At 37.4% G+C, this 20,908-nt stretch overlaps 8 protein-coding genes, 3 non-coding genes and 1 pseudogene across 14 annotated transcripts; 7 read left to right on the top strand and 5 right to left on the bottom strand.

Annotated features, from left to right (window-relative positions):
- Window positions 1-25: 25 nt before the first annotated feature.
- Window positions 26-3,382, top strand: hacl-1 (2-hydroxyacyl-CoA lyase; the record flags this gene model as incomplete). 2 transcript variants are annotated; one of them, NM_064053.6, is made up of 5 exons in its annotated part: window positions 26-74; window positions 815-1,020; window positions 1,353-1,457; window positions 1,688-2,647; window positions 2,697-3,382. In NM_064053.6, the coding sequence occupies 5 exons, from the start codon at window positions 26-28 to the stop codon at window positions 3,279-3,281; spliced, it is 1,905 nt and encodes a 634-aa protein (NP_496454.1). In that variant the 3' UTR covers window positions 3,282-3,382. The 2 variants fall into 2 exon arrangements, with proteins under 2 accessions (NP_496454.1, NP_001379093.1); NM_001393195.1 differs by lacking the exon at window positions 26-74 and having other exon boundaries at window positions 807-1,020; window positions 2,697-3,379.
- Window positions 323-472, bottom strand: B0334.19. The gene has a single exon (NR_051710.1). It is a non-coding gene; the product is annotated as an Unclassified non-coding RNA B0334.19 (non-coding RNA).
- On the bottom strand, window positions 3,370-4,690 carry B0334.13 (FMRF-Like Peptide). Its single transcript, NM_001026723.3, has 2 exons — window positions 4,448-4,690; window positions 3,370-3,626 (listed from the first exon to the last, which is right to left on the bottom strand). The coding sequence occupies exons 1-2, from the start codon at window positions 4,649-4,651 to the stop codon at window positions 3,456-3,458; spliced, it is 375 nt and encodes a 124-aa protein (NP_001021894.1). The 5' UTR covers window positions 4,652-4,690; the 3' UTR covers window positions 3,370-3,455.
- A 1,550-nt stretch (window positions 4,691-6,240) lies between these two features.
- Window positions 6,241-7,479, top strand: ttr-18 (Transthyretin-like family protein). Its single transcript, NM_064052.9, has 3 exons — window positions 6,241-6,395; window positions 6,442-6,569; window positions 7,218-7,479. Exons 1-3 carry the CDS (start codon window positions 6,242-6,244, stop codon window positions 7,353-7,355), a joined length of 420 nt encoding a protein of 139 aa, NP_496453.1. The 5' UTR covers window position 6,241; the 3' UTR covers window positions 7,356-7,479.
- Window positions 7,480-7,688: 209 nt separating this feature from the next.
- twk-5 (Potassium channel domain-containing protein) lies at window positions 7,689-9,774 on the top strand. The gene is made up of 5 exons (NM_001026725.7): window positions 7,689-7,796; window positions 8,348-8,659; window positions 8,714-8,856; window positions 8,911-9,058; window positions 9,483-9,774. Exons 1-5 carry the CDS (start codon window positions 7,773-7,775, stop codon window positions 9,699-9,701), a joined length of 846 nt encoding a protein of 281 aa, NP_001021896.1. The 5' UTR covers window positions 7,689-7,772; the 3' UTR covers window positions 9,702-9,774.
- Window positions 8,237-8,306, bottom strand: B0334.12. Its single transcript, NR_001490.1, has one exon. It is a non-coding gene; the product is annotated as a small nucleolar RNA B0334.12 (small nucleolar RNA).
- An 829-nt stretch (window positions 9,775-10,603) lies between the features above and the next one.
- B0334.9 lies at window positions 10,604-12,557 on the bottom strand (annotated as a pseudogene). The gene is made up of 6 exons: window positions 12,500-12,557; window positions 11,846-12,452; window positions 11,638-11,775; window positions 11,424-11,587; window positions 11,252-11,378; window positions 10,604-11,129 (listed from the first exon to the last, which is right to left on the bottom strand). Coding segments are annotated over exons 1-6 (1,620 nt in total).
- Window positions 12,558-13,586: 1,029 nt separating this feature from the next.
- Window positions 13,587-13,607, top strand: 21ur-12490. The gene has a single exon (NR_051709.1).
- Window positions 13,608-13,812: 205 nt separating this feature from the next.
- On the top strand, window positions 13,813-16,232 carry W02B12.12 (Protein kinase domain-containing protein). 2 transcript variants are annotated; one of them, NM_001027215.5, is made up of 8 exons: window positions 13,815-13,897; window positions 13,949-14,097; window positions 14,584-14,721; window positions 14,771-14,950; window positions 15,000-15,092; window positions 15,141-15,424; window positions 15,918-16,079; window positions 16,130-16,232. In NM_001027215.5, exons 1-8 carry the CDS (start codon window positions 13,828-13,830, stop codon window positions 16,131-16,133), a joined length of 1,080 nt encoding a protein of 359 aa, NP_001022386.1. In that variant the 5' UTR covers window positions 13,815-13,827; the 3' UTR covers window positions 16,134-16,232. The 2 variants fall into 2 exon arrangements, with proteins under 2 accessions (NP_001022385.1, NP_001022386.1); NM_001027214.2 differs by having other exon boundaries at window positions 13,813-13,897; window positions 15,918-16,231.
- A 246-nt stretch (window positions 16,233-16,478) lies between these two features.
- Window positions 16,479-16,972, top strand: W02B12.16 (uncharacterized protein; the record flags this gene model as incomplete). The annotated part of the gene is made up of 3 exons (NM_001267371.3): window positions 16,479-16,529; window positions 16,589-16,732; window positions 16,779-16,972. 3 exons carry the CDS (start codon window positions 16,479-16,481, stop codon window positions 16,929-16,931), a joined length of 348 nt encoding a protein of 115 aa, NP_001254300.1. The 3' UTR covers window positions 16,932-16,972.
- Window positions 16,964-19,128, bottom strand: ngat-1 (Beta-1,4-N-acetylgalactosaminyltransferase). Its single transcript, NM_064048.7, has 6 exons — window positions 18,772-19,128; window positions 18,532-18,714; window positions 18,182-18,473; window positions 17,723-18,132; window positions 17,373-17,451; window positions 16,964-17,324 (listed from the first exon to the last, which is right to left on the bottom strand). The coding sequence occupies exons 1-6, from the start codon at window positions 18,891-18,893 to the stop codon at window positions 17,247-17,249; spliced, it is 1,164 nt and encodes a 387-aa protein (NP_496449.1). The 5' UTR covers window positions 18,894-19,128; the 3' UTR covers window positions 16,964-17,246.
- Window positions 19,129-19,413: 285 nt separating this feature from the next.
- On the top strand, window positions 19,414-20,854 carry metl-1 (tRNA (guanine-N(7)-)-methyltransferase). The gene is made up of 4 exons (NM_064047.4): window positions 19,414-19,518; window positions 19,570-19,632; window positions 19,682-20,076; window positions 20,510-20,854. Exons 1-4 carry the CDS (start codon window positions 19,427-19,429, stop codon window positions 20,728-20,730), a joined length of 771 nt encoding a protein of 256 aa, NP_496448.1. The 5' UTR covers window positions 19,414-19,426; the 3' UTR covers window positions 20,731-20,854.
- Window positions 20,855-20,908: the final 54 nt, after the last annotated feature.

Genomic DNA, 20,908 nt, shown 5'->3' with positions numbered 1-20,908 from the left:
CAATCAGAACGAAAAAGTTTTACAGATGTCATCCACACGGTTTATAGCTTCTTCTCTTGCCAATGTCACATCACGTGAGTAAATTATTGACTTAAACAATATTTTCTGGAATTTTGCGAAGTCTTGCTAGCATTGCTTCAAAGTTACTGTATCCGGTCTCGACACGACAAATTTCTGCTAAATGCAAAGAGATGTGCGTCTTTAAAGAGTACTGTAGTATTAAAATTTCGTTTCTCCCGAATTTTAAAATTTTCATCAATTTTGCACAGTTCTTCTCAGTTTTCCGATAAAGTTATATTTCTTATTATCGAAAATATTTTAAAAGTAGATAGAAAGTCAGCAGAAATTTTAAACAAAAATTTGAAATTACAGTACTCTTTAAAGGCGCATGCGTGCACACCCTCTTGTATTTTACAAAAAGTTGTCACGAAAATCGCAAAATTTCGCGTCTAGGTTATATTACCCAGTCACGAATTTTAATTAAAGAATTTTTGTTCAATAATTCGGTAATATTCTCGGGAGCGAAAAAATAATTAAAATCTAAAATGTACAGTAACCCAAACCGAAAATTTTCTTATTTTTTAAACTCAAATTATAAAAAATATCTACCCGAATATATTTATTCAAAATTTCGACCGAAAAAACATAGAAAAGTGTTTCAATTTTGAATCAGTAAACCAAAAATGAGATTTCTCCAAAAAATGTTTCAGTCTTTTTGCAGAGTTTTTGGGGGTTTTCTGGAATCAAAATTTCAATTCATCTAAATAAAAGCTTCCAAAACTACGAAACTCTCTAATAAATATATCTTTCACAGGTAGATCAGTGTCTCTACTGGTGCGAAGGTCGCAATTCTCTTTCGCACCACAACGTGGTCTTATCAGTGTGATCGATAAGCAACAATGCCGGCAGATCACCGACTATTCGGCCAAAGACAGTCGCATCAATTCGAGAAAACTACGGAATCACGACGGATCAAATATGGATGGTGCATCGATTACAGCGGCGGCCCTTAAATCTCAGGTTTGTTCATTTTAAAAAATCAAAAAAATTAATTTGTTTAAAAAATGGAGTTTTTCTGAAAAGGGATTTTGGATGGTTTTTCCAGACAAAAAAAACTTTTTTGCAAAAATGTTAAAATTTTGCTCTAAAATTAATTTTTCTCAAATGTAGTTTACTTTTTATAACTTTTACAAAAACTTCACTGATACCCTCCACGTGGCAATTTTTCCCGAAAAATTGTCGACTTTCACCTCCGCTCATAGATTATCAGAAATAAGACCATAATTCACTCTTATCAGTGATTATTGATGACAAGAAATACTTACAGAATAAGCAAAAAAAATAGATTTCAGGGTGTCGAGTACATGTTCGGAGTCGTCGGATTCCCGGTTATTGAAGTAGGAATGGCAGCACAAGCACATGGAATCAAATACATCGGATGTAGAAATGAGCAAGCGGTTCGTGAATTTTGGAAGACGCGGGGAATTCGAAAATGCCCGAAAACGTTGGAAATTCAGAAATATCACAAAAGAAAACAAAAAATATTCGTTGAAAAATGAAAAACCCAACTAATAATTGAAAAATACCGTTTTCAGAAAGTTTTTTTGGTGATATTTCTGAATTTCCCACCTTTTCGGTCTCATTGAAATAAAATATAAAATTCCTTTAAAAACAAATACCTGTCTAGGCCGCCTATGCTGCTCAAGCTATGGGATATCTCACCGGAAAGCCAGTTGCTCTTCTTGTAGTCTCTGGACCCGGAATCCTTCACGCTATTGGAGGACTTGCCAACGCCACAGTCAACTGCTGGCCTGTAGTCTGTATTGGAGGAACCGCCGATGTCGATCTCGAGAATCGTGGAGCATTCCAGGAATGGAGCCAACAAGAGTCTGTCAGAAACTCATGCAAACATGTTAGCCGTCCGACAAGTCTTCACACAATTCCTGCTCATATTGAGAAGGCAGTGAGATGTGCGATGTACGGAAGACCTGGAGCTGTTTATGTTGATCTTCCCGGAAATCTTGTGTTAACAAGCACTGAAGAAGAAATCAGCTTCCCACCACAAGTCCCACTTCCAGCTCCAGTTTCCATTCCACCAATTGCTGAAATTGAAAAAGCTATTGACACCTTGAAGAGCGCAAAGAAACCTCTGGTTATTGTTGGAAAGGGAGCCGCGTGGTCCGAGCGTGGAGCTACACAAGTTCAGCAGTTCCTCACCAAATCCAAGCTTCCATGGCTCGCAACTCCAGGTGGAAAAGGAGTTGCTTCAGATCTTCACCCAAGATTCATCGGACAAGCAAGATCCTTGGCATTGAGAGAGGCTGATACCGTATTCCTGATCGGAGCCCGATTCAACTGGATTCTTCATTTCGGACTTCCACCAAGATTCCAAAAAGATGTGAAGGTTGTTCAGATCGACATTTGTCCAGAAGAGTTCCATCAGAACGTGAAGACTGAGGTTCCACTTTTGGGAGATATTGGAGAGACGCTGGCCGAGTTGACACCAAGACTTGGGGACTGGACCTACGACGAGTCAACCGAGTGGTTCAAGAAGCTCAGGGAGAACGCTGAGAAGAATAGAGCCGCAGTTGAGAAGTTTGTCGATGATCACTCAACTCCACTGAATTACTACGCAGCATATCAACCAGTAAGTGGAATTTTGAATAAATATATATAATTCAAATTCGAATTTTCAGATTCGTGAATTCCTCGCCAACAATGACGTCATTGTGATCAACGAAGGAGCCAACACAATGGATATCGGCCGAACCATGATGCCTTCCCGTCTCCCGAAGCGTCGCCTCGACGCCGGAACCTTTGGAACAATGGGAGTCGGTCATGGATTCTCCCTCGCCGCCGCACTCTGGGCAAGAGATCACAGTCCGAAGACTAAGGTTCTCGTGGTTCAAGGAGACAGTGCTTTCGGATTCTCTGCCATGGAACTCGAGACAATTGCTCGATACAATCTTCCAGTCGTCACTGTTATCATTAACAACTCTGGAATCTATCGTGGACTCCTGCCAGAAGATGATAAGGCAATCGAAGGAGACCGTACTCTTGCTCTTCCAGTTCTCTCGCTAACTGCTGAATGTCGTTATGAAGAAATGTGCAAAGCTTTCGGAGGAGCTGGAACTGTTGTTAGAACTGTTCCAGAAATCAAGGCAGCTCTCGAGAAGGCATTCCAAAAAACCGACGGACCAACTGTTATCAATGCTCTCATCTCAACAGATTCGGAGAGAAAACCACAAGCTGATCATTGGTTGACTCGCTCGAAAATGTAAATAAGTCTCAAATTGTATATTTCACTGCATTTACCATTAATTATTTCCTTGATTTGTATTTTTTAAACTGTGATCACATTTGAATAAACCCTAGTCCCTGAGTGTTTTATTTTAGAACATATATTTACACATAATTAATTCAAAGTTACAAAATTAAATTCTGAGTTTACAAAATTAAACTCTTTTGGATGGGAAGAAATCTCCAACATGCTCATCTTCTTCACTTCCACTATCCTTTGTGAATGGCGATCGAACAGAACTTTTCACTTCTTTACTGCTTCTCATATCTCGATCTGTGAGCTCGTCGAGCTTCCATCTCCTGAAGTCTTCTTGGCGGGAATCGTCCTGAAAATTCAATTTTCAGAAGGCGGCATATACCTTTAAATTGTTGGTTACTGTCTGATTGCCACATAATATTAGAGTGTCGTATTATCCAGTTTCCAAAATTTTGTAATTTTTAAGGCACAAATACATACTGAACCAGGTCTTGCTAGAGCGACAGAAACTTTGCTGCTACAGTAACCACAGGCAGCACTTTTTTCAGCGATTTTTTCTGTATTTCTTTCACATGAATTTTTTAAAACACTTTCCAAAAAATTGAAGTTTTTGCATTATAAATAGAAAAAATTGAGCGAAGCTTATATAAGAGAGAAGAGTGCAAAATACTCGTGGTTACGGTAGCTGCAAAGTTTCGTTCGTGCCGAGACCGGGAACATAATTTTTGTGTCAAAAACCTCTAAAAGTTCTGACAACTGGGTAATGACCAGTTAATTAATTTAGAGAACAAAGGAATTGAATAATCTGATTTTGAAAAAAAATGTATAACGCAATGATACGGTAGCCGGTCTCGACACGACCGTCAATTTTCAAATTATAGCAGCCAAACAGAGCGTGCGATTTCCCAGTTCACAAAACTAAAAGAAAGCTTAAGTATGCGATATTTTGCATTTCAAAAAATACCGAATGCTGAAACTTGAACACCAATGGATCTACTTCTACTTTGACGGCTTATATCTCGGTTCTCTTCAGTTTGTTCGAAAAATGGTTCATTACAAAAATGTAGATAAATACTTTTTACGTATTTTGTCAGTTGACGTAATTTTGATAAAATCAAAGAGAACAGAGATATAAGCGTAGTAGTGTTTTTCAAAATATCAAAATCTTACCTTAAATGGCTTTTTCATTTTTCTATTGCCTCTTGTCAAGAAATCCGTTGCAATAATTCTTGCTCTCGGAGCTTCATCCGGAAGATCGAAGCTTCTTATTGGATCTACTTTTGTCTTCAATTCCTGCATTCTAGCGATTCCTCCATGTTGAGTGAAGCACCCAATAAATAATGCGAATAGAATCAAAGGTAACAACGACCTCATCTCGAGATATTTGAGATTTAATGAAGAAAAATCAGAAAAAGAAGATGCAAAAAGCTGGTTATGTACCCTGAGAAGAGATGTGTAAACTTCAAATACCGGGTTTTGATTCTCGCTGTAATAGGCGCACGAGATAACAATCTTAGACTTTACAATCATAATGAACATATCTTCATTAGAGCGTTTAAGTTTTGAAAAAGATTGTTATACTGGAACAAAAGGATCTTGTACCGTTTATCGAGAGTACTAAAAATTCATAATATTAAACAAAAAACAAAAAGTGCCTTAGCAAGATAAAAGTATTAGAAGATGTACCGAACTATATGTACTAGACACATATGATTACATTATTGTTCAGACATGAATCAGTAAATTTGTAACGCAAAATAGGTAGATTTTCAGAACTTTGAAAATTCCTAACTTACTTCAATGTAACTTTTTTAAAGATTTCTTTCAGAAAAATTGTTGCAAATTTTTAGCTCTGTCAGAAAACATTAACAACTTTCCAGTTGCAATCAAAATCTTCAAGTAGTTACAGAAAACATACACTCTCAGTGATACCTTTTAGTGCATACTTTATAAATGAATTAAACGTCCATTTATAGGCAAAATAGGCAGAGTTTCAAAACTTTAAAACTCCTAACTTACTTCAAAGTAACTTATTTTGAGATTTCTTTCAGAAGCATTGTTGCAAATTTTTAGCTCTTTCAGAATATATTAACGAATTCCCAGTTGCTGCCAAAAGCTTCAAGTAGTAACAGAAAACATACACTGTCAGTCATGCCTTTCAGTGCGTATTTTATTAATTAACCAAAACGACCATTTATATGCAAAATAGGCAGATTTCAATTTCTTTAGTTACATTATTCTATGTATGTTGGTTTTTTTTCCATTGTTTCTAAAGTGAAATAAATTTAAATTCAAAATTCAAACTACGTTTGCTTATTTATGTGAAAATGAAGGTTTAGTATTGCCGTCTGTCACACGTTTTCGTGACTTTACTTGTTTATAGTTAAACATTCATATTTTGATTATTTCAACTTTCCGACCTCTCTGTCCAATAATTGCCCATCAATTACAGCAAACTAGATCTGGATAATTGTTTAGTGTCCTCAACCATTTCGCCACGTAACCCCATATCCGAAACGTTTTGTTTTTTTTTCGTAATCCTTTCCGAAGCCTATCAATTCCAAGTATTATCAAAACGATTTGACTTCCCGATCGCCAAAAAACTGACCATGAAACACTTACTGACCTTGCCAAAAACAACACAGTGTAACTAGATATTTCTCTGCGTCTCCGTGATTTTTACACTATTTCCCTGTTAGTTTTGATATCAAAAAGGCCCAATTGTTTAGATGAAGTGGGTGGGTACCGACTAGTAGAAGAAGAAAGAAAACACTGAATTCAACTGCTTCACCATCTTTTTTTTCTTTTTTCATTCACATCACTTGGTACGATTGGGGGTATGACTCATTGAAATTCCCCTAATAATACATCACTTCCTCTCTATCTTTAGAATTATATTTTCGTTATTATAAAATTATTATTATAAATACCTCCATTACACCCATAATTCCATAAAAATTCAGAATGCGTCAACTTCTGCTTCTCGCCTTATTTGTATCCGCTGCCTCCGCTTTTCCATTTATTGGGTCCGTTCAAGCTGTTCGTGTAACTGGAAAGGTTACCTGTAATGGACAACCAGCTGAGAATATTAAAGTGAAGCTCTACGAGAAAGAAATTGGTAAGGTTTTTGACTGCTCGGCACCCAGAAGTTAAACATGTTTCAGTTCTTGACAAGCTCCTCGACGAGAAGTCAACTGACGGTAGAGGATCTTTCACACTTGCCGGAAACAAGAAAGAGCTAACAGCCATCGACCCACATGTTAACATCTACCACAAGTGTAACTATAATGGGGTAAGAATATACATTTAATTGACTTTTTTATGTAGAGAGTGAGCTACTTTTGGAAATTTCGCCATTCCTAGAACAGTTGTAGTCTAGAACAGTTTTATTTTCCAATTTTGATTCAGGCAAAGTAGCGTGAATTGAGTTTTAGCTTTAACATTCTCGATATTGTAAGTTCAGAAAACCAAATACGAATATGAAAAAATCGAGCAAGATTAAAAAGTCTAATTTGTAACATTGCGAATTTCCATGTTTGAATTCCCTCTAAAAAAGAGAACTGGTATATTTTAAAAAGCTAGATTTGTTCAGTCTTTCGATATATTTAAATTTGTATTTTCTGGTATTTCAGAATATTAAAACTTTCTAAACAAGATTAAAAACATTTTTTTTCCAACTAGCGGATTGCTGGAAGAACGTGACGTCATCATCCTATAGCCAAAAACTTTAACTACCGCTATCTCAGAAGAAAACCTGAATTGCTAGGAGTTTTTATGTAACTTTTGCAACGAAACAGTTACATTTGAAAAGTGACATCATTTATAAACATATGATGGATTGATCGGAAATGTGGCGCTAGGAATAGACAATAGGGTTTTTCACTGTCTAGGATTCTCACTTCGTTCTCCTCGAACATTCGATAATCGTTTATATTTTAAGGTTTGCTACAAGAAGCTGAAGATCAAGATTCCAAAGAGCTTCATCAGCGAGGGAGAGACTGCCGATAGAACATTCGATATCGGAGAGCTCAATTTGGCCGGATCATTCTCCGGAGAATCCACCGATTGCCTCAACTAGATCCTTCTTATATTTTTTTTTGTTCGTTTTCTCTCACTGAAACTAAACATCAAATCAATTTGTCGACACATTTCTCATTTTTCACATTCTTTTTTCCCCCACAATAAACACAGTTTTGTCTCTTTTCCTTCTTCTTCTCGAGTGATATACAAAAAAAGAGCGGTACGCGCAGACATTTGGTTGCTATAACGAGTGTCGTAAATTCATGGGGCACTTTGAATACTTTTTCGTCTACTGACAAAGACGGGCCAGTTTGTTTTTACACCTCTTCTTTACGTCTCTCTTCTTTTTCGATCACTCATCGATTTTTTTTACAATTTTCCGTTTTTGAAGTGACCTGCCCGACGACATCTGGCACAGTATTTTCCGGTTTTTCACAGCTGTTTTCCACTATTTTTGTCTCGATTTTTCATCAAAATGAAGCAGAAGAGCAGTCTTGAGGTAAGATGCATTAATTTATTTTTCGGAAACCTCAAGAAAGTTTGCGAGTTTTTCCTAAAAATACGGTACCAGGTCTCGACAGGAAAATGATTTTGCAAAAATGCAAAAGGATGTGCGCCTTTGAGGATTACTGTAATTTCCAACTACTCTTTTTTGCCAAATTTTCATTTATTTTTAATAGTTTTCCTTACGTGTTTTGTTGAAAAACTGTTTTTAATGAAAAACGGAACGAAAACTATAAAAAAATCAATGAAAACTTTGCAAAAAACGAGTAGTTGAAAACTACAGTAATCCTCAAAGTTGCAAACCATTTTGTAACATTACTACACTATACGCGCTTTTTATATGTCTTTAGAGACACGCTGCCGACTGCATTTGTGGCCGAGTGGTGTGCGCGTGCGCCCGCCACTCAACCGCTGCGAGTTCAATTCTCGCACGAGGAATCGGTGATGTGATATCCAGTTCTGCTACTGAGTTATTGTGAAGATTAACTTTCCCCGTCTGAGATTCTTTTTAAATTTTTCTCACAATGTCAGGCAATTATAATTCAGAAACTCCTCCGGCGAATCGCTCCACAAGCCATAATCGTCTTGATTCTCACTACATTAATGTTGGTTGGAGCTGCAATTTTTCAAAGCATTGATCCGGTGCTCGGAGAGCAATCCTTCTATGAAGTTGTGTTCTTCGAGTTCATCACAATTTCAACAATAGGCTACGGAAATCAGTATCCTCAGACTCATGCTTCACGAGTTTTCTCAATATTCTTCTCAATTTTGGGGATTCCTCTTCTTGTAGTGACCCTTGGAAATTTTGGAAAATATTTGACAAAATTCTACTGGAAAACTCATGGTTGGATTTTCTCGGTCAGTTAGATTTTCTTATTAACTTGGCAACTCCTCAATGGGAACTCTTTTTAGGAAAGAACCGAAAGCGAACTAGTAAATGACAAGGATATGCCAGGTATCGTAATCGCCTGCCTCTACCTTCTAACATTTGCAATTGGCTTCTTCTTTATTCCACACTCGGGAGCTGCGTATTCCATTGATGACTGCTATTTCAGGTTTATATAGATATATTCAGAGTATTATGGTTTTTAAATTAAAAAAAATTTCAGCTTCATCAGTTTTGCAACAGTTGGTTTCGGAGACAAAGTGCCTCAAATCGATACATTTGAAAAGTTCTGTAAAGTGATTACCTATTTGGTGTGGGGAACGATTTTAAATATTATGCTGATTAGTTATGTGACTAATTGGTTTACTCAGGTATTCTTTTGTTGGAATTGTATATCTCCAATACTTTCATGAAAAGCAGTGACAATTATTTAAATGAGAACACATGTATGTCATGTTAATCGTCAATCGTATGTCAATCGTTTCTTTCTCGATTTCCAAATTTTTGCAAATTTGCAAATTTTCAAAATGTGGTTATTATGAGAACTTTAGAGTATTGATGCAGGCTCCAATCAAGGGTGTGCGGCAAATTTGCCAAATTTGCCGAATTGGCCATTTGCCGAGTTGGCCAAATTTGCAAAATTTGCCGTCCTCGGCAAATATTGAAAAAAGATTTGCCGAATTTGCCGAGCTCGGCAAATTTTGAGATTTGCCGCACACCCCTTGGTTCGAATCCTAGAATGTTTAAACGCAAACAATTGAACTGCAAAAAAATATTTTTCATATCCACTTCCAGCTCTTCGCCCGTCAACCATTCCGTGGAACCGACGTTGAAGTAATGATCGGAGGACAATGTATTACTGTATCAGAGATCACTTCTCTTGTTGCCAAGGAATTCCACGCATCACCTCATCAAGTCCGTTCGATTCTTCACGACATCAATGGTATTATGGAGGATATGAAGACCGAAGAGGATTCAGAGAAATCTGATATTTTGGTTGCTCAGGATCTTTAATTATTGATTAACATTGTATTTATGTGAAATAGCTGAACTTGCCTGTGGAAAATTAATAAAGATGCCGGTGTTTTTTAAAAAATAAAATTACAGAAACTTGGGCGACCACTTGAAGTCATCTCAAAGTTTGTTAGTCAGCACAGCCTGGTATTCAATGATAATCTTTATTAAATGTCGCCCATTTCCGTAGGCAGACATGTGGTGGGAACAGCAGAACCGTAGGCATGTACGAGGAAAGTAGGCGCGAGGTAGGCACAAGGTATCCAGACATGAGTTAGACAGCATGAGTTAGGCAGGCCCGGTGTTGAGACTAGCAGGTATGGCTGAGGTATAATGTAGGCACGTAGAGTGGGTTCCACATGTATGTAAACGTAGTTCAGGAAATTGCCTATGAATAAATCTTTGTGAATATAAAACACCAGTTTTCGGATTTTTTAGGGAATTTCAGATTTAGGAATTTTTGAAACGCCATGAATATGCAGAAAAATAAGCAGAAAATGGCAAGAAGCGTGAACCGAAGCAACAATTGAGTGTTGAAGAGCAAAAAAAAACGCCTAAACCTGTTTTCTACTAAAAATAAATGTTGCCATTTATGAATTGTGAAAAACAATGTTGTGAACTTATTTATTCTGTGAATTCACAAACCGGTAGATTGATTATCTGGAATAAAATCAATCAGTCAAATTTTGATGAACTTGGGACTTTTCCCCATTTTGCCAAAAATCCATAAAATACGAGCAATCGTGCGCGGAATTTCCATTTTTTTGCAAAACCTGTTACTTTTAAATCATTTACTTATCAAACACCTATAACCTATCAAACACGTATTCAAAAAATTGAAAAATGGAGATAAATGAAATTCAAAATATTGCACAATTTGAGATCATAAGTTATAAGCAAAAAATCATAAACTATCAATTATCCGATGATGTCGGCAACGAATCATCTGCATCATCCATTCGGTGACAAGTGGTTGGTCTTTAATCGGCCAACTTTGAGGTCTCAGATTCAACAGTCGCTTCGGACTGAGATGAACCCCGTAATCTTTATGAATCCTTCTTACAGTCTCACTGATTGGACTTCTTTTCAGCAAGTGAAATATGTCTCCTCGGATTTCCGGTGAGAAACTGTCAAACCATTCCGTAGTTGAAGGTTTTAATCGAGAGTTCAGTGGCCGGGGAATTAATCCGGGCTTTGTGTAGCTGTACATGATGAGTCCATGTCCATATTGACGACCACATCGCTGCACATATACGACCTTTCTGCAAAGGCGAGTACATCGAGGCAATGTTGCCGCATAGGTTATGAGTTGAAACTCAAATGGTTCGTGAGTTTCTGCATTTCCTCCGCAGACTCGTAGCTCGTTGTGACAGTTGAAACGGAGAGGAGTTCTTGTATGTTGTTTTTCCTTTTTGCTAACTTTTCCTGCTGCAAATTAGAATTTGCAGGGAATTTCTCAACAAGTTTAATTAGATAACACTAAGTGCGTCAATTTCGAAAAAACATTTAGAGTCGCGAACTAGTGTAAACGCTGTAACCATAAAACTCACAAGGTATAGGCGAACTCATCATACTAAACCAAGGGCACAGCTTATCTGTCGCCAGTGTTCGAAAGACAACTCCGTTGTGGGTGGTGGGAGATCCGACACCTTGGAATTCAGGCAAGCACGATATACTCTGAAAAAGAAGATATTGATTTTTTCTTTCTGATAGTTAACTAACAGCAGATCGCTTCAATTGACCAGATACTCAATATGACGATTGTTGTCGCTCCGAAATGCCGAATCAGCAAGTTGCAAGAAAAAAGTACCGCCAGATGCAGTTTTGGTCGGCAAGAGGAATGGACATTTCTCCGTCTTATCAACTTTCGTCAAGTTATGCGGATTCTGTAATTTTCATTTTGTGATGTCATGATTTTGTTACGTTAACAACATACGGTTTCATCATTGCACGTGATCGGCTTGCACTTCGCAGAGTAGAAGGTTCGTGGAATGTTCCCTTCGTGAATGTAGTCATACAGTATCATTGTATGACTGGCGATGTTCTTTGTCACTGTATCCATGAGGTACAACACCTATAAACCACATTTCTTATCTGTGTATCCAAAAATTGTTAATTCAAATTTTCACTATTCGTCCACTCACCTTTTTTCTCACTTTCTTGCATCGTGCAAGTGTTGAAATTCTCTCTATCAACATATATTCCGATCCATCCGACATTATGAAGTTATCGTTATCCTCGTCTAGTGTGAAGCATACTCTTTCTGTGCGAATGTAGATTCTTTTCGGTCCTTCATTTTGTTGTTCACGGGGAAAGACCATCAATAGCGTGGTAGACCTGTCCCGCAACATGAGTAGAAGTGACGAAGAATGCGATAACTCCAAAAGTCTTCATTAACGGTGGTACATCAAGGAGGCTGTTGTTCAGAGCGCCAAGTTCCTCCAAAATATCAGCTTTGTTGAATAAATAATCGAGCAAATTCATCTTGTTTCGAGCCCAACCCACGTTGATATAACGCAACTTCAGGTATATGAGTTTCGGCTCAAACGGAAGAAATACAAATTAGAGAGAAGGTTCTCGAATATATAATTACAAACCTGTCAACTCCACACTGCTCATCTGTAACAGCGCTTCGCAGACGATTATTTCCGTGGAGAGTATATACAGGAACCGGAGCATTTCCTGGGTTACGAAGTCCAAATGAATTAGCACATTTCCGACCATTTCATTGTGACGAGTGACGTAGAAAATCTAGATAAACAATCAATGATGTGTTGAAAGATCTTCAGGTAATCTACCTTTTTCTTCAGTCTTGACTCCCGAGGCAATTTGGCACTATACTCCGTCAAAAGATATTCAGGAGCAATTGATCCATTGTTTGACGAGCTTCAGCTCTCCATCCATGTTGAGCTCTTATAATTAATTAATTAATTAATTTGTGAACATAATTAATTTGTGATCTACCTTTGGAACTACGTTGTTATTTTTGCGGTGGCTGTCTCGTCGAAGGAAGGGAAAGAGTCTAGTCAACAAGGTAGATCAAAAATACATTTTTTTAAATTTTGTATTTTTTGATAATATCATAATGCTGAACAAACTTGATCGGTTTGATAAGAAAAAAAATTATCCGAGAATTTAAATAGTCAAACAAGAATCCACAAAAAGTCAGCCGCTTCAAAGTTTTCAAGAGTAGCAATGATAAAATTGTGTAAAAGGAAACCTGTAGTAACTATTGTATTCTTCAATTCAGTGATTAAGTTATTTAAATTTTTTTATATTTTCAGATGCTCAAAGTACTTTCCAAATCTCAAGCTTTCTCTCAAGAACTTCAAGGAGAGTTTTGTCTACTACGAAACGAAGGGGTCAAATCGCATTTTTAACAATCTTGTTCCATTTTCCAAGACTTTGAGCTCCAAGAGCGAATAGTATTCTCTCTTATAGTATTTTTTCTGTTCAATATGTTATGTTCATTATGTTTTGAACTTGTATATTTACATTTGCATATGTTTTAACAATATTCAAAAAATGCATTTTTCTTTTATCAACAAATTAATAATATCAATTGATCTTAATTCATAGGTGACATCCAATGAAAGTGTGGCACGAGTACTGTAAAGTCAATTTACTGGCAAATGTTTACCAACTTGTTATCAAATTTTTGTAAATTTCTACCAAAGTTTACCAATTTCTTTTCAGATTTTGCGCAACTTTGCAAGCTCTGCAGTTCTCTTTTCGGTCTCTCAGATGCTTTAATTATACTAGCAATCTTTGAAAACTAAAACAAACTTTATATTCCATTTTCCAAAAGTGTGATAGTGCCTTTTTCTGGCAATGTTTCAACTGTTTCGGTAAGTTGCCAAGTTTGTTGCAAGTTGATTTCACTACTACCAAAAAATAATCCGTTAGAATATTTCTGAATATTGCCTGAAAGTTGCCAAAATTTACTTTTCTCTCAAAATAATAAATCGAAATTTTCAAATTCACGCCAAAAAAATCTCACCAAAGTTTGGTGACCAAAAACGTGTATGAAATTTATCAAACAAAAAATATATTCCACGTTATTTTTTTTCTCGAAAAAAAGTCCACATAAGCTTGACATTCTCCACATCGCCATTTCTCAATCAGTATGACGAGCGAAGAGCCGACTCGAGCCCAATGGTCTTCGCGAGAGGATCGAGAGAATCAACCGCCAATGCGTAAGTTGGAAAACTGTTTCAGATTAAGGGAAAGTAAAGTTTTTGTTTCAGCAGGTTCGATGTACACAAAGCACTCGACATACTCGACTTCAAAACATCCAACAACACACACCCGGACTTCGTACATGCCTTCAAAAAGTTCTCAACATCATCATCCAGCCTCTTCGTCGCATCACAACCATCACCGCAAGAGATCTGATGTAAGGAAACCTCTGGAACTGAATTGGAAACTTTTGGAGCGGGATGGTGCATTAGCCAGTCGCACAAATTTGCAGTTTTCCGTGTGGAAATATGTGGACCGGCTCTCGCCACGAAAATGTGTGCACCTCTATATAACACATTAGCTATTCAGCTTTTTGAAATATGTCTATGGATTACTGCCCGAGAACTAAATGACCATTTTTGGGTTACTGTAGCTTTGGTGGCAGAAGCTGGAGCATCCTGTATGATTCTGACTGAAAACTGACTTTTACTTTGAGTAGGTGGCACAACGCCCTCCAATCTCAATGATATTGTAGCCGACACTTTGCGGGTTGGTATAGTAACCTCTTTAAAGGCACATTATTTTTCCGTTCATATCCGCTAGAACGTCCACGTATTCCTGATTAAAATTATCAGTGGCACATCATCATTTCCAAAGTTCACATTCATTCTAGTCTACTCTTCGTAATTATTTCAATTTCCAGGCCACTAAACGCTATGCAATCGAAGATTTCCGTCAGGCCTTCGCACGAAAAGGAATGGACTTGGATACGAGCAACAAATTGGGGCGTGGAAAGTACAGTAAGGTGTACAAGGCTTTCGATAGGAACAACAATCGAGTTGTAAGTACAGATTGCCTATTTCAGCTCCAAGAATCCAACAATATTTCAGGTAGCAGTCAAGGCGATCGATACCCAGGAGTTGACGACAGATGTGAAGATGAAGTTTTTGCCACGTGAGCTCAGTTGCTGGCGGAAGCTGAAGAATCCGTTCGTTGTGGGGCTTCATGCACAGTACGAGGCACAGAGTATGATCTTCCTGACGATGGAGTACGGTAGTCAAGGAGACTTGGTAAGAAAAATAAATGACATGATCTTTTAATCTTTTGCTTCATTTTCAGTTACGCTACGTCCAAGAACATGGAGGAATTCACGAGCAAAAAGCCGGACTATTTATGTCCCAACTGATACGTGGGCTCCAATTCATGCACTCGGTGAGCCAACTTCCCCTGTAATTCTATAAATTTCCAATTTTTTTTCAGATAAATATCGCACACCGTGACATCAAATTGGAGAACATCATTCTATTCGATAATTGCGTCAAACTATCCGATTTCGGATTTGTTCGTAAAATGGATGAGAGCGCATTGTCGTCGACATTCTGCGGATCGAAATCCTACTCGGCACCTGAGCTGCTCCGTGGAATCGTCTACAACCCATTTTTGTCGGATGTCTGGTCGCTTGGTGTTGTTGGATTCGTGATGGTCACCAATAGAATGCCGTTTGATGAGAAGAAGCCGAATAATGTCATCGTCGAGTTGCAGAGGTACTTGATGACGCTCATACAGCCAAGAAGTGGGCGGTGCTTGAAACTAATATTATTACTGTAGAATTTAAGGCTTAAAATGCCTACTTGTGTGCCAAAAAGGCAGCCATCAGCCGCCTAGGAGGTGATCACTCAGACCAAAGTAGATCTAGTACACTATTAGGGCAAGCTGTGCCGGAAGGCAGGCGAGTAGGGATTTTAGCTTCTACATGAAGCTCTTCATTACTGCCTTCCTAAATCATTATTCTTAGTATACCAAACTAATCTCAGGAGACTTTGAGATTAATGTAATGATATGGTAGGAGTTACATAGTGAAACATGGTGCATCCTGACATTCTCTGTGCATTTTAGAATATGGAATGAATATGGAACTTATTTTTCAATATAAAATGAGCTGCTAGGTGACTGACTGCATATTACAAAAACTAGAACCAATATACAGCGATGATTTTAAAAATAACTCAATAGAAACTTCAATTTTTAATATTTCAGAAATCGCCAATATGTGATCCCACATTCGGTGTTCCTCTCAACATCGTGCATTTCTTCATTCGAATCAATGATGGCATTTGACACAAGAAACCGTCCCACATCAACCGATTGCCTTGCTTTGCCATGGATTACTCCACATATTGTAATGGATCGCCATTCTGGGTTGGTCAATCAGAAGCTGTCGGATTAAATAATTATTGGAATTTTTTTAGATAACTCGAAATAAGAATATGGAATTGGATACGAGATGATGATAATAAACTGACTGTGAATGATTCTCTGCTACACCATTTTATGTATAAATGCTTATTGCATAACTTGTTCTATTTCTTTCTATTTTGACTGAGTAGCGACTCTATGCGTTGTGAGGGGATACGGAGCTTGGTGTTCTATATTGAAAAATGTTACATGACACGAATTAAATTAGAGGCTTGATTACTGTAACATTTTCCTGAAAAAAATCTGCAATTTTCCAACGTCACAAGGATCCTTAATCGAATCAGTGTAAAGAAAAAATATATAAATTTGAATTTCTGCCCACACAATTGTTTATTCATCTCGATGTTTCTCCTTTTCTTGATTTTTTCTACAGTATTCTCGGATGAAGCATTGGTGAGAAGCTAGAGCTTATTTCCACAGAGAAATTCCTAAACCCTAAAAAATAATTCCAGTACGACCTAACCGCTTGCACCTATACAAATTGTCATGGAATGTTCTCTACTTCTTCTTGTCCAACTGATTTTTATCTGGTAAAATGGGAGAAATGTGGATTTTTGAAGAAACATGAGTTGTGCTGCCGAATGTCGAATTCTACGGTTTGGTGGATATTTGAATTTCTTTTTTTTTAAATCAATATTCCAGGTCGCTGATAAATGTCGTTGGAGTCCTTGTTATGCTTCCATCGAGAGCAACTTTTGCTCTAAAAACGAGTTTGTAAGCGAGGAGAAGAAATGCTCGTTGCTCCGAAAACAAGAAAAATGCTGTAAACAGGAAAATGTGAATTTGAAAAGTTGAGCTAATTATGAAAATGAGGAATAAATAAAAAATTATCAAGATTTCTCGTATATTTATCATACAAATGCAATTATTTCACAAGAAAAGGAGCGAATTACCGAAATAAGACACGTTGACTAGTCGACTCAAAATAAAGAATTTTGGATTTTGTGAGGGAAACAGAGATTCGAATGGAGACGATTATGCAGTCAGGAAATTGTAAGAAGAGTGATAAAACCCATATTGGACAAGGGAAAGGGGGCAGACATGAAGGGCGGCAAGGAAGTATTTTTGTCTCGGAAGAGTATGGAAATTGATCGTGGGTGTGTGCGATTTTTATGCTTTGGCTTGCCATTCTTCAGGAACTGGGCCCACGTCAACATAAAGATGATAGTAGAGCGGACGTGTTGTGACCTGAAAGAAAATAACTTTAATTTAAATGCGGGAAAATATATTTTTTGCCTTTCGAATCGTCCATTTATCGGTTTCGTTCAATCCATCGTACGCAACACGATTTGCACTGTTCCCGAGAAGCTTGTAGCTGAAAGTTTGAAATTTTTTCGGATTCATACCTACTTTATTTAAAAAATTCTATGAAATGACCTAAATTAGTGTCAAAATATAGAAATCACTTGATTTATCAGAAAATAACATTTATTCCAGCTGAAACAATGGATAAAAACCTCAAAAATTACAAAACAATTTTTTAGTACTTTCTCCAATGTTTTAGCTGAAATTAATAGTTTTAAGATAAATTTAAATCAAGTGATTTTTTATATTTTGACACTAGAAAATGCCTGATAAAAACCTACATCAACTTCGGCGCAGTCCGTTTCCTCTTCACATGCTTCAACATAGAATATCTCCCTGTTTCAGGATTTGGTCGTTCAATTGTGTAATTTAATGAAAGTATTCTCTGTCCCATATCATCGTCTTCACCTCCCCACGCCCAGAATTGATTTGAATATCCATTAACTGCACGATAATCTGCCATTGATACTGCTAAAACGCCTCCGACAATCTCCTTGTACCACAATTGATATCCCAGATTACTGACAAAAGCTCCAAGATGACGTGGACCAGGTGGGCACGAATACGGGTTCCGATCGTCTTGTGGGAACATGTCGACGTCGTGGAAGACTACACAATCGACTCCAAGGCTTTCTGCGAAGATAAATGCAGCATTCATAATTCGGCCTTTGTTGAACAAGTCGTTTCCATACTGAAAATTTAATATTTTTATTTAAGCATTGCTTTAAAAAAATTCTTACTTGTTCAGTAACAATGAATCGAAAATCTAGCCGCTGTCGTTGAAGTATTGGAATCAAAAAGTCGATCAATCGAGTCAAGTGAGTTTGCCTTTCTCGATATGGAATTATCACTGCGATTTTATCGCGAGCCTGACAATCATCCGGTTTCCATGAGCCACCTGGGCCAAGTTCTGGATGAATTGCGTGTACTTCTCCTTCTTGAAGATTTTGAATCAAAAGTGTGGCTTGTGGAAGAGCGCCTTGAAGATCTGGTATTTTCTCAACTATTGGACAAGATCCGTCCTCTTCGGCGCTGAAAAAATAAAAAAAACGTTTAGTTTAGATTCACAATAATCACTGAAAAAACTTACATTTTAACCGGTGGCTTTGGTTTTGTGACGGCTTCTTCCATATTTAAAAATGTTAGCGTCTGTCGAGCAATTTCCAATTCAACAGGATCCTTTATATCGTGTGTTCTTTCAGCGACTCCGCTGTTTTTTGATTGCTGTACATTGACATTGACAGATCGAACTTGCTCTTCAGTCGCTGCTATCCTGGAGACTATTTAATATTTAGTATCTCACATTTATAAAAATATATCAAAAACAAACCTTCTTTCATCATTTAATGTAGAATTTCTGAGTAGCATTACATAGATTAGTGTGGAGGCGGCAACGAAAATGATAAGTCGTTTCGGAGAAAAACTACGTATTATGCAGTGTGAGGTCCTCATTTTAAGTAGCTTTTACCGATAAATCAATGCATTTGAATTCTGAAAATTGGAAATTACTTTTTGAGGGGATCAGAAAAGAAATCCGGCTGTAAATAGAGTAAATAGGTGTTGAGGGGAAAGTTATGTGACAGAATAAGAGAAAAAGAACGAATGCGTGGCTGTGAGAAGTATATTCAGAACAACTGCAGTGGTTGTCCGGTCTTTTTTGTTGTAAGTGAAGCAACGGGAATTGTTGTGAAGAAGGCGAGAGACAATGCGAAACCTAGGAGACGCCGAGAACTCCCCAACACGAAAGTTGCGCACGAAAATTGATTGCTGGCGCAAATCGAGTTACGCTTGGCGCACTTCACGATCTTCTCATTTTTTTATTTTAATTTTTTTCCTTTTATAACTTTAAAGTTAACTTTCAGTAAATATAACTTTTAAATTATTAAAATTTAACTTTTTAAAATTAAATTGCGCATTTTTCAACTACCTCAATGTATAATTTACGTAAATATTTACATAATTTACTCGTGATTTTCAGCAAAAACATGGACATAACTCCTGCGCTGACAGAAATGGAATTGGATCACAAACCTACTTGCGAGACAGTTCCAGGGTTGCCTCAAAAGAAGCATTATCGGTTAGTTTCTGAGAAAACTAAAGTTTAATATTTAATAAAAAAGGATTTCAGGCAGCGAGCTCACTCGAATCCTCATTCTGATCATGACATTGAATATCCACTGACTCCAAACCAGTGAGTAAAATTAAAGTGTTACCTTTTGTTAAATTTTGACAATTTTTAGTATGGATTGGACCAAATATTACGGCGATTACACAAAAGGACGTCAAGTGGATTTTGCAGACATCGGATGTGGTTATGGAGGTCTTTTGATGAGATTGTCACCTAAATATCCTGATAATCTGATGATCGGTATGGAAATTCGTGTGAAAGTGTCGGATTACGTAAACGAAAAAATCCAAGCACTTCGAAAGCATCACGCTGAAGCTGGTCACTACAGAAATGTAGCCGTTCTCCGATCAAATGCCATGAAATACATGCCAAATTATTTCCACAAAGGACAACTTTCCAAGATGTTCTTCCTTTTCCCAGATCCACATTTCAAGAATAAGAAGCACAAATGGCGGATCATCACTCCAACACTGCTCTCCGAATACGCTTATGTGCTTCGTGAAGGAGGTATGAGAGTGACCTTGATCGTACCAGTGATCACAAGTGCAGATAATGGAATAGGAATAGTTTCAATGATAAGAATAGCGTATCAACGGTTGAAAATGTGTCTTTGTGTCCCTAATTCTCGCCATCAAACAATATTTATCATCTAACCGCGTGGCCGTATGCTGCTGCGAGACATTTCATCACCGAACATTTTTCTTGACTTTCGATAGATCTCAGAAAACTTTCCAATCTCTGAAGCTTTAATTGTTTCAAATTTGCACGTAGGCTTCTATCTTCAATTCCCTGCCCAATAAAATTAACAATCCGTTCCATGTGTGCCACGTGAGAACTATAGCTAAGTAGAAACCTGTTCCTTTCTCTGTAGCTCTGCGCACCTACAAGTGCATTTTCCCGCTGTGCCTATTGATCTTTGTTATAACTTTTATTTTTTCAGGTATTATCTACACAATCACTGATGTCAAGGATCTACACGAATGGATGGTCAAGCATCTCAGCGAGCATCCACTTTTCGAACGGCTGACTGAAGAAGAAATGAAAAAAGATCCGATTGTGGAAATGCTCTTTGAAAGTACTGAAGAAGGACAAAAAGTGACTCGAAATGACGGAGGAAAGTGGCCAGCAATCTTCAGGCGACTTCCGAACCCGGCCTTATAATCCCCTCTGCCTACTTCCAACATTCATCAATTTTTCACGAGACTCTCCCTCCTCCTCCGAGGTTGTTATTTAACTATTTTGTTGATTTTGTGTTTTTGTCTGTTAAATGAAATCCAATTCTTCTAATAGTCTGATTTTTTGAACTTATTTCCATCGAGTTTTCAAACTCTACTTATAT

Source organism: Caenorhabditis elegans, chromosome II (genome assembly GCF_000002985.6).
Source record: "Caenorhabditis elegans chromosome II".
Classification (NCBI taxonomy): Eukaryota; Metazoa; Nematoda; class Chromadorea; order Rhabditida; family Rhabditidae; genus Caenorhabditis; species Caenorhabditis elegans.
Note: the sequence above shows the minus strand (reverse complement) of the source record. Positions and strands in the feature narration are given on the sequence as shown.

Excerpts from the sequence above, each read along its gene's own strand:
- B0334.13 (NM_001026723.3), bottom strand. The coding sequence starts at position 4,651 with ATGAGGTCGTTGTTACCTTTGATTCTATTCGCATTATTTATTGGGTGC. Across the intron at positions 3,627-4,447 it reads AAATGAAAAAGCCATTTAAG|GACGATTCCCGCCAAGAAGA; the intron begins GTAAGATTTTGA and ends TTGAATTTTCAG.
- metl-1 (NM_064047.4), top strand. The coding sequence starts at position 19,427 with ATGGACATAACTCCTGCGCTGACAGAAATGGAATTGGATCACAAACCT. Across the intron at positions 19,633-19,681 it reads TATCCACTGACTCCAAACCA|TATGGATTGGACCAAATATT; the intron begins GTGAGTAAAATT and ends GACAATTTTTAG. Across the intron at positions 20,077-20,509 it reads TTATGTGCTTCGTGAAGGAG|GTATTATCTACACAATCACT; the intron begins GTATGAGAGTGA and ends TTATTTTTTCAG.
- ttr-18 (NM_064052.9), top strand. The coding sequence starts at position 6,242 with ATGCGTCAACTTCTGCTTCTCGCCTTATTTGTATCCGCTGCCTCCGCT. Across the intron at positions 6,396-6,441 it reads GCTCTACGAGAAAGAAATTG|TTCTTGACAAGCTCCTCGAC; the intron begins GTAAGGTTTTTG and ends AACATGTTTCAG. Across the intron at positions 6,570-7,217 it reads ACAAGTGTAACTATAATGGG|GTTTGCTACAAGAAGCTGAA; the intron begins GTAAGAATATAC and ends TTATATTTTAAG.
- twk-5 (NM_001026725.7), top strand. The coding sequence starts at position 7,773 with ATGAAGCAGAAGAGCAGTCTTGAG. Across the intron at positions 8,660-8,713 it reads CTCATGGTTGGATTTTCTCG|GAAAGAACCGAAAGCGAACT; the intron begins GTCAGTTAGATT and ends AACTCTTTTTAG. Across the intron at positions 9,059-9,482 it reads TGACTAATTGGTTTACTCAG|CTCTTCGCCCGTCAACCATT; the intron begins GTATTCTTTTGT and ends ATCCACTTCCAG.
- ngat-1 (NM_064048.7), bottom strand. The coding sequence starts at position 18,893 with ATGAGGACCTCACACTGCATAATACGTAGTTTTTCTCCGAAACGACTT. Across the intron at positions 18,474-18,531 it reads CCAAAGCCACCGGTTAAAAT|CGCCGAAGAGGACGGATCTT; the intron begins GTAAGTTTTTTC and ends TTATTTTTTCAG. Across the intron at positions 18,133-18,181 it reads GATTCATTGTTACTGAACAA|TATGGAAACGACTTGTTCAA; the intron begins GTAAGAATTTTT and ends TTAAATTTTCAG.
- W02B12.12 (NM_001027214.2), top strand. The coding sequence starts at position 13,828 with ATGACGAGCGAAGAGCCGACTCGAGCCCAATGGTCTTCGCGAGAGGAT. Across the intron at positions 14,722-14,770 it reads ATAGGAACAACAATCGAGTT|GTAGCAGTCAAGGCGATCGA; the intron begins GTAAGTACAGAT and ends ACAATATTTCAG. Across the intron at positions 15,093-15,140 it reads GGCTCCAATTCATGCACTCG|ATAAATATCGCACACCGTGA; the intron begins GTGAGCCAACTT and ends ATTTTTTTTCAG.